This window comes from Heteronotia binoei, chromosome 2 (genome assembly GCF_032191835.1).
Source record: "Heteronotia binoei isolate CCM8104 ecotype False Entrance Well chromosome 2, APGP_CSIRO_Hbin_v1, whole genome shotgun sequence".
Taxonomy (NCBI): Eukaryota; Metazoa; Chordata; class Lepidosauria; order Squamata; family Gekkonidae; genus Heteronotia; species Heteronotia binoei.
This window is the reverse complement of record NC_083224.1, coordinates 49483870-49497694: the sequence shown is the minus strand read 5'-3', so window position 1 is coordinate 49497694 and position 13825 is coordinate 49483870. Positions and strand designations below refer to the sequence as shown.

Below are 13825 nucleotides of genomic sequence, written 5' to 3'. Positions count from 1 at the left end.
ATGCTAACATCGAAATATGAGCCTGTTATGAACCTGGTCAGGGCTTTTATGCTAGACTGCTTGCATTTGAACATTCTGTTCCTAGCCAGGCATGTCCTCGGGGTCTGTAATGGGGTGGCGGATGCTCTGTCTCATCGACAGATGGAGAGGTTTTGTCAACCGGCTCTAGAAGCGGACCCCAGGCTGGTGCGGCTGCCACTGGACTTATGGCAACTTGGTGAGTCGAGGCAAATAGGACTATTCAATTAGTTCTAGTTCCTAGCACTAGGCGGGCGTATGGCCAAGCTGCAGCCCAGTTTAGCGTTTCAGAGCTCAGGTAGGGTTGCAAGAAGCATGGCCCATTCCCGATGAACACCTTATGCAATAACATGTGTACTTAAAGGGCAGGGGCCTGGCAATAAAATCATTAAGAATCCAATTGGTGGCACTGGCCTTTGCCAGTAGGGCCCAGGGATTATCTGAAGCTACTGGCAATTTCCGGCTAAGAAAAATGCTGGAGGGCTGGGTGCGGGATCGCGGCCCTCGAGTCGACCCCAGGCAACCAATTTCCCCATTGGTCCTTCGGGGGTTATTTGGAGCATGGCTGGGGGTATGTATATTGGATTTTGAGGCCACACTTTTCCACGCGACATCCCTGACTGCATTCTTCGGGGCCTTAAGGGTCAGTGAGTTGGTGGTCCGGTCCTGGGGTGACACATTGGGGCGAGCGTTGACTGATGGCAATGTGCAGTTCCTTGGCGACCAGGTCACCATTAAGATTTGGAAATCAAAAACGGACTAGGTGCAAAAAGGTGCTCGCCTCGTTCTGGGCCCTTGCAATCAAAAGAAGGTCTGCCCGATCTGTGCCATGGCACAGTATGTGCGGCTATTACTGGGCAGCTGGGTCTGGGTTGCCCCCCCCTTCTTCACGGCCTCCTACAGAAGGAGCCTGACAGGGCAAGGGTAACCTCTGGCCGGCCCTCCAGGCAGAGAGCCGTACAGCCCAGCTGCCAATCAAGCCGACCAGAAGCCCAAAACAGGGAAGACCCAGGGTGCTCACCAAAACAGGAATATACCCCACCTAACTCCAGCCAGCGACCGATTAAGCTTAACCTGCAGCAGGGGATCCCTGACACTCTGAAACGAACAGTGCAAGGTAGATGAAAAGCACCCCAATCATGGCCAATTAGTTGGGGTGAAAAAATTCCTACCTGGCCCTGTAAAACCAGTGACCGGATAAACCTGCACTATTACTGGACGGGAGGGTGGGCTGAGGAGAAAGAGCAACTGCATGCTCTTGGGTGGGGCTAGGGTTTATGAAGCCCTTAGCACCCTGCCCCTCTTCTAATCCTCGGATGGGTGGGAGGACGCGTCGGCCTCCGCTCCTTCCAGGGGAGCAAAACTCAGCCTCCGGCTTATAGCCATCTCAGGGTGTCAGGGATCCCCTGCTGCAGCTTAAGCTTAATCGGTTACTGGCTGGAGTTAGGTGGGGTATATTCCTGTTTCGGTGAGCACCCTGGGTCTTCCCTGTTTTGGACTTCTGGTTGTCTTGATTGGCAGCTAGGCTGTACAGCTCTCTGCCTGGAGGGCCGGCTAGAGGTTGCCCTCGCCTTGTCAGGCTCCTTCTGTGGGAGGCTTTGAAAAGGGGGGGGGCAACCCAGACCCAGCTGCCCGGTAATAGCCGCAGCAGTGGCTCATACCCAGGGCAGGGTGGCTCACCCTATACAAGACGAGGCTGCGTACAGTGGTACCCTGTGCTCGCCTTGTTGGTCTGCCCCATGCAGTTGAATTATGTTAATAAAGTGGCCCTGTTTTACCCCAACATACGTGTCTGCCTCCTTATTCTGACTGGGGGAGCAATACTTAACAAGTGTAATTTTCCCCTTCAGGTTAGGTTAGATGTGACTAAATCCTACTGAAACCAGTCAAACAAGCAAGTCAAGACAAACATAAGCCAAATAGTTTTCAGAAGTGTTTAGTGTAGTCATCACTACTGGATCTGGACCTCTATGAAACAGTTAGGACCATGAGATGGGTCTGAATACATGGTACAGATGTATTATTTCAGTATAGAAGTGATCAAATAGTCTATTTAAATGGGTTGGCTGAAAGTCATATGCAAACTACTCTAAGCTCTTTTGGAGAATAAATGGGTAGAAGAATAATACGAGAACAATTAATATGGAATTAGCCTCCAGTTTATGATCCTATCACACAAAAACCTGATTTAAACATACAGAAAACTGAGTTAGAATGCTGAGATGACAGAATAGACTGTCTCACTTCAGACAGCAGATGGTGGATTTCAGCTCTGAATGTTCCTTCACATACAACAAACATACAAATCAATGCTAGCATGTCAGGGAGAAAGACTCTGCCCCTTCTCTTTCCTTGTTCTATTTACTTTTAACCCAGGAGAACATTACCAAATGTGGTCTTCTACCTACAGCCATAACAGGGAAATCCAGTCAGCATTTAGCATTTATCACCACTCCCCTGTATTTGTGAACCAGACCTTCCCTGGAAAGAAGGTTCCATTAAAATCAAGTGGTTCTGTTTCTAAATGAATAAATAGTGCCATGTAAGTATCACTGAAAGAGGCTCTGAAAACCTTTTTGCAGTTTGTGAACCTAAAAACACCCTGAGGTACTGTCCTTGAACCCTTAGTATCACTCAGTTACACAGATGATACAATCCTCTCACTTTCTATGGTTATCCTTTATTTACACTGTTTCATGCCTATGTCCTCTGTTATTTAATTACAGACTTTTTTCCTGAAACTCCATTGATTTACTAACTCATTTAATAATTATTTGAGGAAAAATAATCATTATCCCATTATTTATCTTACAGGCATTCATATCCACCATCTCCTTCTTTGCAGTTTGCTATCCGTACTCCTTAATTTTTGCCATTTTTATCATTCCCAGCATTCTCTGGTTGTGAACTTTCACTGTATTTTATGCCCAAGGGATACCTTTTTCATACACGATTACAGTTTTCCTTCCTTATTCAAATATATCCTTTCTCTTTTTTTGTAATTCTTGTGGTGTTAAATCTATATTTTTAGTTACAGAAAAAGCATCTACCTTTCTTGAGCAACCAATCACCTTTGTGAATATTTTCTGAATGCTTTGCTTCCCTTTCATCTTGTTTGATGTTCTTTTCCCTCGTTCTTTCTCACATGCCTCATTAAAACAGAATGTTCCCTTCCCTGCAATCATACTTAATAAATAAATGGTTATCTTTTCCTGATGAACTTATTTAACTTTGCTCATTCATCCTGGGTTCTGTTTATTCTAAACCATATGAAGTAGCCCAGCAGATTTATGGGGCCTTACATCCTCAAAGGTTTGGCTCTGCCTCAGTGATGGGATGAAAGGGGGATGTGTGTACTCAGAGCCTTATTTCTCTCATTATGATGATTTTAGTCATTCAAAGGGAGGGAGAAAACATTTTTATCGACTAAACAGGCACCCAAAATTAACCCAGCAGCAGATGTTATACAAGGACATTAGTTATTTACTTACAGTAAATGTATCTTAGATAATGTACTCCCCGCTTTGCACAGGCAATGCCTCTTTTAAAGAGATGCCTGTTGTGATGCCTATGCATATATCATCACATCCTCCCATACGCAAAAGGTATTTCATGTTTGTGCAAATATCTGAAAACTCAGTTAAATCTCATACAATTTTTGGACTATGATTCCATTAACTGACTAACAACCCTAATTATGAAGTGCTAAAAGCAGAGGACCCACGGTATTTTGCAGGGGCATCTTATTTCCTCTCCCCCACCATTTCCTTTCTTCCCTTTCTTGGCAGCTCCCCATAGCCTCTCCTGTCCTGCTTCCTTTTTCTCTTTCCCAAGCTATTAGCCAAACTACTTTTACCTGCCCCCCTCCCATCTTCAGCTTTCCCTCCTTTCATCCCCTTTGCACAGGCTTGTCAGGTCTTCCACTACAGCAGGAGTCCTCCCAGCAAACCTCACCTTTGCCTGCTGCCACCTGAAAGGCTGGCAGGAGAAATCAAGGAATGTGAAAGGTTGGCAGCAAATTAAGGAACATGATGTCACTTGTGATGTCACTTCTGGCAAAAACAGAAGTGATGTCATGGGATGAACTAGGATTTGCAAAACAGATGTTTTGCAAATCCTAAAATGTCCAATGACATTACTTCTGGGTTTTACCAAAGTGACATCAGTGTACCAGCATGACATTGGAATGCTGGCCTTCACACCCCTCCCCATATGCTCCCGCGGTTTCTGGCTCTGGAAAACTCTGGCTGAGTTGCATGGTGCCAGCTAAAGGGCTGGGCTCAGCAAAGTTGTGTGGTTTTGGCTGTCAGGCTGGGCTGAGCACACTTGTGCAGTGTCAGCCTCCAGGCAGGGACCCACTGTACAGTGCCTGGGCAGGTAGGAAATATACATCCCTCTCCATACACCATTTCTTCTTTGTCTCATCCTGGTAACTCTCATATGCTCACTTTCCCCACTCTTTCTTCCCTCTTTCCTACACACCCACAAAACTACCTCTAATCTGCCCCCCACCATCTTCAGCTATGTTTGTTATTTATTATCTTCATTTATATCCTTTCTTTCTCCCTAACTGGGACACCAAGCAGTTTACATCATTCTCCTTTCCTCCATTTTATCTTTATACCAGCCCTGGGAAATAGTTCAGACTAAAACTACATAACTGGCCCATGGCTGTAATTGCCTAGGGACCCCAAGAATGGCCTCTGAAATCTCTTTTCTTAAAACCACAGTGGTTTTCATAGGGTGAATTCTGCTGAGCCACAGCAAGCAGCTAGGCCTTCCTGAATCATGCAAGTTGTTTGGGATCAAGTCACCCAGGGGCTGCTGCCAGGTGTAGGGTTGTCAGCCTCTAGGTGGGACTTGGAGATCTCCCAGAATCACAACTAAACTCCAGACAACAGAGATCTGTCCCTCAGGAGAAAATGGCTACTTTGGAGGGTGAACTTTGTGGCAATATATCTAGGGTTGCCAAGTCTAACTAAGAAAATACCTGGGGATTCTGGGGGTGTGGCCAGGAGACTTTGGGATTGGAGCCAGGAGACTTTTCCATTCCCTAAAATAAATATATAAACATACAGCAGTTCAGTTCCCCTGAATACAGTCATTTCCTCATTCCCCAGCAGCTTACTCTCTCTTCCACACACACACGCAGACACATACACATACACTAGGGTTGCCAAGTCCCCTCACCTTTCCTGTGGAAGCCTTTGGGGGAGTGTTCTGGGAGGTGGGTGGGGATGCAAATATTGTTTTGGACCTCTTCTGATAAAATTGAAAGTAGCCAAAACAGGAAATGGTTGGCAGACATTTAAGTGGTATACTAGGGGGATGACAACGGACCACTCAAAAGGCTGCCAGCCATTTCATGGCCAGTTTGTCTCCTCCCCCCTTGTAATGAGGGGGAGGAGCAAAACTGATTCTTGAAAAGAAATAGCTGTTAGCCTAAACCAGCTGCAAGCTTGCTCAGTGATAAGGATCACTGAAGCTTTGCAGCTATTTTGAGTGGTCCTTTTTGTTTCCCCAGGGGAAACCATTTGAGTGGCCATTTGAGTGGTCCTTTGTAGTTCCTCACTCAAATGGCTGCTCTGGGGCAGCATTTCCAGTTGTTGTTGTTGTTTTTATTATTATTATTATTATTATTAGTAGTAGTAGTAGTAGTAGTAGTAGTAGTAGTAGTAGTAGTAGTAGAAGAAAGGGCCCTGCCCCTCCTCCTGCCTTTTTACAATTTTCCTCCCTGGAATACTGTGGCAGCCTAGCAATAGCCACCAAGGGAATCTGTTTTTTGAAGCTACAGGTGTTCCTTTTATAATTTGTGAACTTTTAAAACTCTCCAATATACTTTTTTCACATTTTCCTGCAAAACTCAGGCCCTTTTCGGGGTTGTAGAAAGATGTCCTGCCCCTTCACAGCTTCAGTCACCACATTTAAGCATCCAAAGATTTGCCAGCTTCACTATTAGAATATAATAAGCCGTACATCACCCAGAGGGATTGGGTGATCCATAAATACTACTAATAATAATAATGCTACAAAAATCTTACAGTGCAATTTCCGAGCCATCACAAAGAACTAGTTCACACCAGACTTGTTTCCAAGCTAAGATCATCAAATTCAGAATGGAATGCACTTGCCCCACAAGAAAACAGATATTTATGAACTGTGGGGCCTCCTTTTGTAATTCAGCATTGGCATGTGATGCTTCATCATCTATCCTTTCAGTATTAATAAAAACAAAGCTATGGCTGCCCTGTTCCATACAAAATTCGGCAATATCTCTCTACCACTAAGTCCCACACTCTTAAGTTTGTCTTAACTTCTAAGTTATTGACTTTCCCCTCTATGGTAAGTGCACTTTACCTACAGTTTTTGTTTCAGGATTATTAGTTTCCCTTTCATATTTGTAGATTCTCTGTACCTCTTCATACAGAAGATATAGCAAAGATAACAAAATAACATATTATTACCGCAAGATTTTGTTCACTTTTTTTACTTGAGGCTAGGTGATAAACCTTCAAGAATAAGAAGCTTTTAGGTGTGAAAAGCCCATTTTTAGAAGGGTTTTTTCATACCAATTAGCTTTTAGTGCCTAGAGATGTTGCCAAAAATGGTGAAAAAAGATCAAATGAGAACAGTTATCAAGCTAACATCATAACATTGGTGTAAAACAAACAATGTCAATTAAAGGTTAAAAAAAAGTTTGTAACAAGAAAATAAGGTTTGAAAAGAGTAACCTACCCTATGGAATGATCTATTGAATCTAGAGATGGTTTGTGATTCCTTATCTGGACCTGAAAAATTTGCATGTTCACGTTTTTTTCCTTTTGTGGATGTTTTGCTCTGTTTTTGTTGTACTGATTTGTACACAGGCTCTCACTACAATATGCAAGTCCAGTCATAGACTGTTATTCATATAACTAAGATATGCAAGTAAATATGAAATAAATTTCACACACACACAAAAATGGGCCTGAATTCAGCCATCCATGCATGGAAGGTACACTGAGTTTTCCTGTGTTCCTCTCTGTTCACAGGATCTGTGTGGAAGAACAACTGTTTAGGTTGGTGGGCTGGAATAAGAATGGGCAAAGGGATGTTCCCCTTTGTTCAGTTGTGCTGCACTTACAAAAGAGGAAGGAGGAACAATTTCATCCATTGGCCTTCCTCACTGCAGCCCTATAACCTGCATGGCTATTCCTTTGCATGGGCCCTACAATGCTGCGAATGAGCCTTCCGGGGGTTGGAAGCAGCTACAGAAAAAGAGAGAAGTGCAGGAAAACTCCACCCAAATTCTGTGTACAAAATGATAGGATATATTATATATACAACACAAAAAAATTCACAAAACAATAGACAAAAGAGGAGAAGTAAAAATGTTGATAAAGATCTGAACAAATATAAAAAAGAAATTAAATGGAGAGCCATTCACTCATCTCTGGTGAAGCAAGTAACTCAACAACCTGCTAGCCACTAGTATTTCACAGTTTTCCTTCAAGATCTCAATTGCATCTGATACTCCAAGTCACATCCCTCTTCAGCTTCCTTGTATGAAGACAAAGGGCAAAATATTGACTGCTCTAATATCCACTGAGACATTCATACCAAGGAGATACAAAAAACAGCAAAGCAAACAAAATGAGAGAGGGAAAACAGTAACAAAGAAGCATGGTTTGCAAAAATTGAATAAAGAATGTCAGATATTTTGTGCTTTTATTCTTGTTTATATTTACCCCCCTCTCTGCTAGATGCTTACAAGATATACACAGGAAGTTCAGTTCAGTTTGAATTTGCACCTACAGGAGATGATGTTGCCATATCTGTTCTTATTGCGATTTTCATCTTCTTTGGCTGTATCCCAAGATGCTGTCTGCCCCTCGGGTAGAGCCTGCAAAATAAACAATAATGGAGTGTTTATGAAATAGCCAGTGCCTTCTGGTGTTTTAACATAACAAAGTGGGGGTAGAAAATGGCAGCATATCATTTAACATACAGTCAAACCAACTGCTTTTCTCCAAGAAAAGGGCACATCTAATAATGCAGTGCTGAAGAGAACATTCATATCTTCCTGCTTACAGTTGTATTCCCAGTGCAAATTGTACTAAAGCAAGTAAGAAAGATTTTGCTTTTGGCTTCATAGTCATCAGGAGTTTTGATACAGTAAACTAAATGGTTTCTCCTATGCCTATGAAAAATAAGTAGAATGCACACAAGGTATTTTAAATGTGAACAAAGGCAATATTGCTAATAATATAAATTCCTCCTGCAGTATAAATTGAGGAATAGGGCTACCTCAAACACCAGAGCTATAAGAATGTCCCATGCATTATATGCATACATTTCGGCTATAAAGTATACTTATGTCCTATAAATCATACCTATTATCTTGTGAGCACAATTCAAAGTGTCAGTTTTGATATATGAATTGCTAAACAGCTTGAGACCTTATCTTACAGAGCAGCTATTACTTTTGTTCCATTACAGCTCTTACAAACGTACTATTAATTATACTATCCATGCATGAAACTTGCTCTAGAAGAATGCAGAGAGACAGTCTTACCACCTTCCCTCCAGCTGTAGAACTCCCTTTGCTTAAGCTCTACTGGAAGTGTCTTTTTTTTTTTTTGCTTGCTTGCTTTCCCTGCCTAGGTCTAGGGCTAACAGTGCAATCCCAAACAAAGCTACACATCTATGTAAATCCACTGAAGTCAATGGCTTTAGAAGGGTGCAACTGTTTAGAATTGTGCTATACATTTCAGAGGGTTTGTGTAATTTCAGCTCAGTGCAGTACTTTATATTTTAATGCATCTTTAATTCAGTGGCTTTATTGGATTGTTTCACTGCTAAGAAAGACAGTAAAGAATAAAATCCTCCCAGGCTTTGTCACAGTCAACAAAATCTCTAGATAGTTGTACAGGAAGAGAAGCTCAGAAAATACAAAGGGAGCTGTCCAGAATGGCAGCCTGTAAACATGAATACTTAAGATGACAGCGCCATGAATGCTTGCTCTTGGATGTTATAGTGTACTTGTTCTGTTGAGCTTGTTATAGTTACATCTTTGCCCTCCTTTGTGACTAAAAATGAGAATTCCCATAACTCCCTCAATTCAATTTTGTTTGGAGTAAAAGGAGGGAAATTCTTGGGAAATCTCTGCCAGCTAATGAGATCACAATTGAACTTCAATTGCCTTTCCTGTCTGCAGATAATTTAAGCAAAGGCATGGCAAGTGTGTGAGCCTTTAATGGAGGGATCTTTGTCCTTGGATCTAACTGAGCCAGCCCTCTGGGTCCAGGATCAGCCCTTCATGCAATCTGATGTTTTAATAATTTTCATTGTACCTTTTATTTCAGTTCATTGTATATTTTTCTACTTGTTTACATTGAATTTTGTAAGACACTTTGGGTCCCCAGTGGGGAGAAAAGGAAGTGCCTACATAAATATTTGGAATGCTCAATGGTAGTCTGAAAGATGGTTCTGTTTAAAATCCTTGGAGCAGGTCTTTATATTATGGTCATGGATTATACCCAGACAATAAAGGAGTATATAATATAAGTTTAGAGAGCCAAGTTTTCTACGGATAACTAATAAGCAATTGGCTGAAAAATCACAACAGTGCACTGCTTATTTATTGAAATGATAACTACTTGATCTGTGATGGAGTTGAAGAAAGTGCAGAATATGTGGCCATCATATTATGAATATGCTGTTTAAGGAGGCTGGACCACGGCATTTTGTACCAGCTCACAAAGGGCTCCAGGGGAGATAATGTCAGGATGCATTACAGATGCTGCTCTTCACAAAGATAAGTAATAAGTGGCTCTAGCTCAAATCACCAGACATGTATAGTAATGATTCGGCAAATGGCAAGATCTTTGATCATGCATCCATTTCCTCCTACAAAGAAAGTGTTATCTAATGGTGGCTAATCTCCTAAAGGGAGGGGAGGGGGGAGTAGATGAGAGAAGCTTATTTTCATCTTCAAAGTTAGAGGAGAAAAAGGTGTATTATTTGTACATTAGTGTATACTTACAACAGACAGCTAAGAGAATGTCAGCAGTTATTTGGGATCTCATCATATACAACTGATGTAGGAGAAAATTGGATTATACAATGTACGTAGGATAGTTAAAATGACTTCTGTAAAGTAAATGCCAAACACAACTTTTACCAGACATTCATTGTTTTGACCATTAAGTTTCCCATCAAAACAATAGGAAGTGCTTTAAAAAGTCAAAGATTCAATGTGTATTATGAAAAATACCAAAAAGAGCTGGTGACTGTTTACTCCCCTGAAAACTGAGGAACCTGTACAAATTGAATTTCCAGCGCATGGTGTGTTGTACCCTTTGGTGGAATCAACTACCAGAAGAGGTGCGAGCCCTGCGAGACCTAAATCAGTTTCGCAGGGCTTGCAAAACTGCCCTCTTTCAGCTTGCATTAAGATGAAATCTGGGAAACAACATCTAGCCATCCTATACACAGCTGAATTGTAGCACTGAAATTTATACTTTACAACGGTCTAATTGTCTATCTAATTTTAACTTAATTTATGAAAGTAATTTTATCTGTTTTAATTGTTTAATTGTTTGTAGTAATATTGTATTTTACTGTAATCATGGTGTATACCATGTCGTGTTAGCCGCCCTGAGCCTGCCTTTGGCGGGGGAGGGCGGGATATAAAAATAAATTTATTATTATTATTTATAATGTGATTTATATAAGCATGATTGCATCCTTGGGGGTGGGGCGGAGGTGTGTGTGATGGAATCCAGAGTTTCAAAAGTATTCTCAAATGATACAGCAAAATGGCACAGCTATTCTGATCCCATTGCATTGTTCCCATTTTGAAACACTTAGGGCTCTGATACACTTGGTAACGTTGTTTCAGAAATCCATACAAGATCATAATCTGTATAGCTATCTCTCCAGTATGGCTAGATATGTGGATATCTAAATCCATGGACAGGGCCCATGCTGAGAGAAAGGAGATCTTTCTCCAAATTTGCAGGACCCCCTGCAAATTTATAGAACAATCTAATTTTTAAAATGACATTTTTTTTAAATCTAGGGGAGGGTTTAAATCGCCCCAAAACAAACAAACAAAAAAACATTATTTGAGCATACACAGAGCATTTACCAGAAGGGGCCCCTGCAGGTAGTGCAGCATCTCCCAGGGGGCCCTACTGCAGCCGCCACCATGGCTTTTGGGGATCCAGCCACTGTTACAGCTCTTGGGAGCCCACTACAGCCACTGCCATGGCTCCGGGGGGGGGAGGGGCTGTTGCAGCTGTGTCTGCAGTTCCTCAGGGCCATGCTGCAGCCACATGGTTGAGCGAGGCAGCAGCAAGAGGAAGAGCACCCTGATTCACCTAAGGCTGAAGGGAGGTTTCCCAAAACAGCCAAGCAATAGAGCAATTAACAGACTCGGCATTTATGTCCCTTGTGACACTCTCTCCGTCATTCTCCAATTCTGACATGTTTACTGCCTTTGTTGTTTTATCATGCAAACTATCCAGACCAAATCTTTCAGTTTGTTAATGTCACTATTTTGCCATTGGATTTTAGTGTTGTACTACTTTGCATGCTTAACCACTGCCCACCAGCTATATGTAGCACTGCTCACTGTACCCCATTTCATTGTCTGACAAAGTGTGCATGCACACAAAAGCTTACATTTTGAATAAAACTTTGTTGGTCTTAAAGGTGATTCCAACTTTAGCCAAGCCTACAGTTCTCAACAATGAAGACGTAATAGAATCTCATTTTAAATAAATGTTGCTTCCATATCTCTTATTATGTATGCTCCACCCAAGTTCAAGTTGCCCTCCAATCACCACACATTTCTGCTAGGTAGACTGAATGCCTTGCCTATTGAAGGGTAGATTTGCTAACGTTTCATTCTCTGCATGCCACCGTTATTGTGCCTCATGCATGATTGAGATCATCATGTTTGTTATTCTGTCACCGATTATCTTTATTGAGAGAATTTTGGATTTCCCTTATTTTGAGCAAGTACCAACTTGGCATTGAATCTCAGGTAGTATCAGGTAGAGCCAGTTTGGTGTAGTGGTTAAGTGTGCGGACTCTTATCTGGGAGAACTGGGTTTGATTCCCCACTCCTTCACTTGCACCTGCTAGCATGGCCTTGGGTCAGCCATAGCTCTGGCAGAGGTTGTCCTTGAAAGGGCAGCTGCTGTGAGAGCCCTCTCCAGCCCCACCTACCTCACAGGGTGTCTGTTGTGGGGGAGGAAGGTAAAGGAGATTGTGAGCCACTCTGAGACTCTTTGGAGTAGAGGGCGGGATATAAATCCAATATCTTCTTCCATCTTCTTTTTGTTGGCTGATATCTTGCAGTTACATGATCTGTGGCCAAATTCTTGTAACATTTTTGAGACACTCTCTTGCTAAGTATTAATGTGACAATCATAATTTTATGTAACTTTCTTTTATCATCATTTTGTAACTGTTTTTGATTGTGGTTTTATTGTATGGCTCAAGACCTTCAGTCAAAGGAACTTAATGTTAATTTTTAGAAGTATCAGTTTCTAGATAACTTATGCATGTAACATTTCAAAATAGAATCCTATAGAACAGGAGTGGCCAACGGTAGCTCTCCAGATGTTTTCTGCCTACAACTCCCATCAGCCCCAGCCAGCATTGTCAATGGCTGGGGCTGATGGGAGTTGTAGGCAAAAAACATCTGGAGAACTACCAATGGCCACCCCTGCTATAGAACATGTCTCAATATATCCTTGTGAGAAACCGGTCAGGGTCAGCTTGGGAGGGTGACCACTATGATTTTTTCCTGTCACCTTCAACCAGTACCTCAGGCACACCAAATAAAATTTTGTCAGAAAATAAATTAGGCATCAGTCTTTTTAGATTCAAAACCACTAAATATATTTATTGATTCACAAAAGATGAGGGAGTAAAATAATAATAATTAGTTATAATCAAATCAGTTGGCAGGCAGGCAGTTCAACTGAACAGACATTCTCTAACCACCAGAAATTTGGCAGGCTGAATTATTATAAATTGTAACTGGCTGAAGATATATAAAAATCTAGCAGATACTAAACAGGCTGGCAGTGCTTCCTTAACCTTAGGGAAAAAACTCTATAGAGAAAGATTATTAAGTTCTATACTCAAACTTCACACAGACTTCTGACTTGTGCCAGAAATATTCCCTCACACTCACTCTCACTAGCACACAGGCACACTCCAGAGCTTAGAGTAATGTCCCCAGGACTCACACCTTTTGAGTGCTATCACAAGGCCCCCAATCCTGTGTGTCTCAGTCCCACCCAGCTAGTGTCCTAGTCTGACTCTTGGGATTTCTTCTTAGTCACAAGAATCTAGTCTTTCCCTCAGTGTGTTTAAGTGTTCTTAATTGAACCAGGAGTCTGCCCTGATGTACTGGCAGATCCTCTGCTTCCCTCAGAGAGTTTCTTCACACAGAGCCTGGTGTTGCCCTTTCTTCCCAATAACTCTCTTTCTCAGACAGAACTCAAAATCCAGTTCTGCCTCACAAGAAACTCACAGCTCTCAGCTCTCCAGTTCTGTCTCACAAGGAACTCACAACTCTCACTCTCAGCTCCTTCCCAGTTGATTCTCACAACTGATAGCCTTCAGTACCCAGACTGAATTAAAACTCTGTGAGGTGTTTTTCTCCCCACAGCAAGCCTTTTAGAAATTGATACATTTAGTAACCTGGCTGTGGCTCAGCCAATCAGTGTGAGCTGTTTTCTGCTCACCAGGCTAACTGCTTTAGTTCATTACAATCTTAAGCAATAATGGCTTTCATTACTTCAGA

The 13825-nt window shown here is 42.0% G+C and overlaps 1 protein-coding gene across 1 annotated transcript in view; it reads right to left on the bottom strand.

The window, feature by feature from the left end:
• The window catches only part of PTPRT (protein tyrosine phosphatase receptor type T), a 1094059-nt gene that overhangs the window by 67370 nt on the left and 1012864 nt on the right, over window positions 1–13825 (bottom strand). Inside the window, exon 22 of the mRNA XM_060230934.1 lies at window positions 7813–7900. Within this exon, the coding sequence (XP_060086917.1) occupies window positions 7813–7900 (88 nt within the window). The remainder of the gene's footprint in view (window positions 1–7812; window positions 7901–13825) is intronic.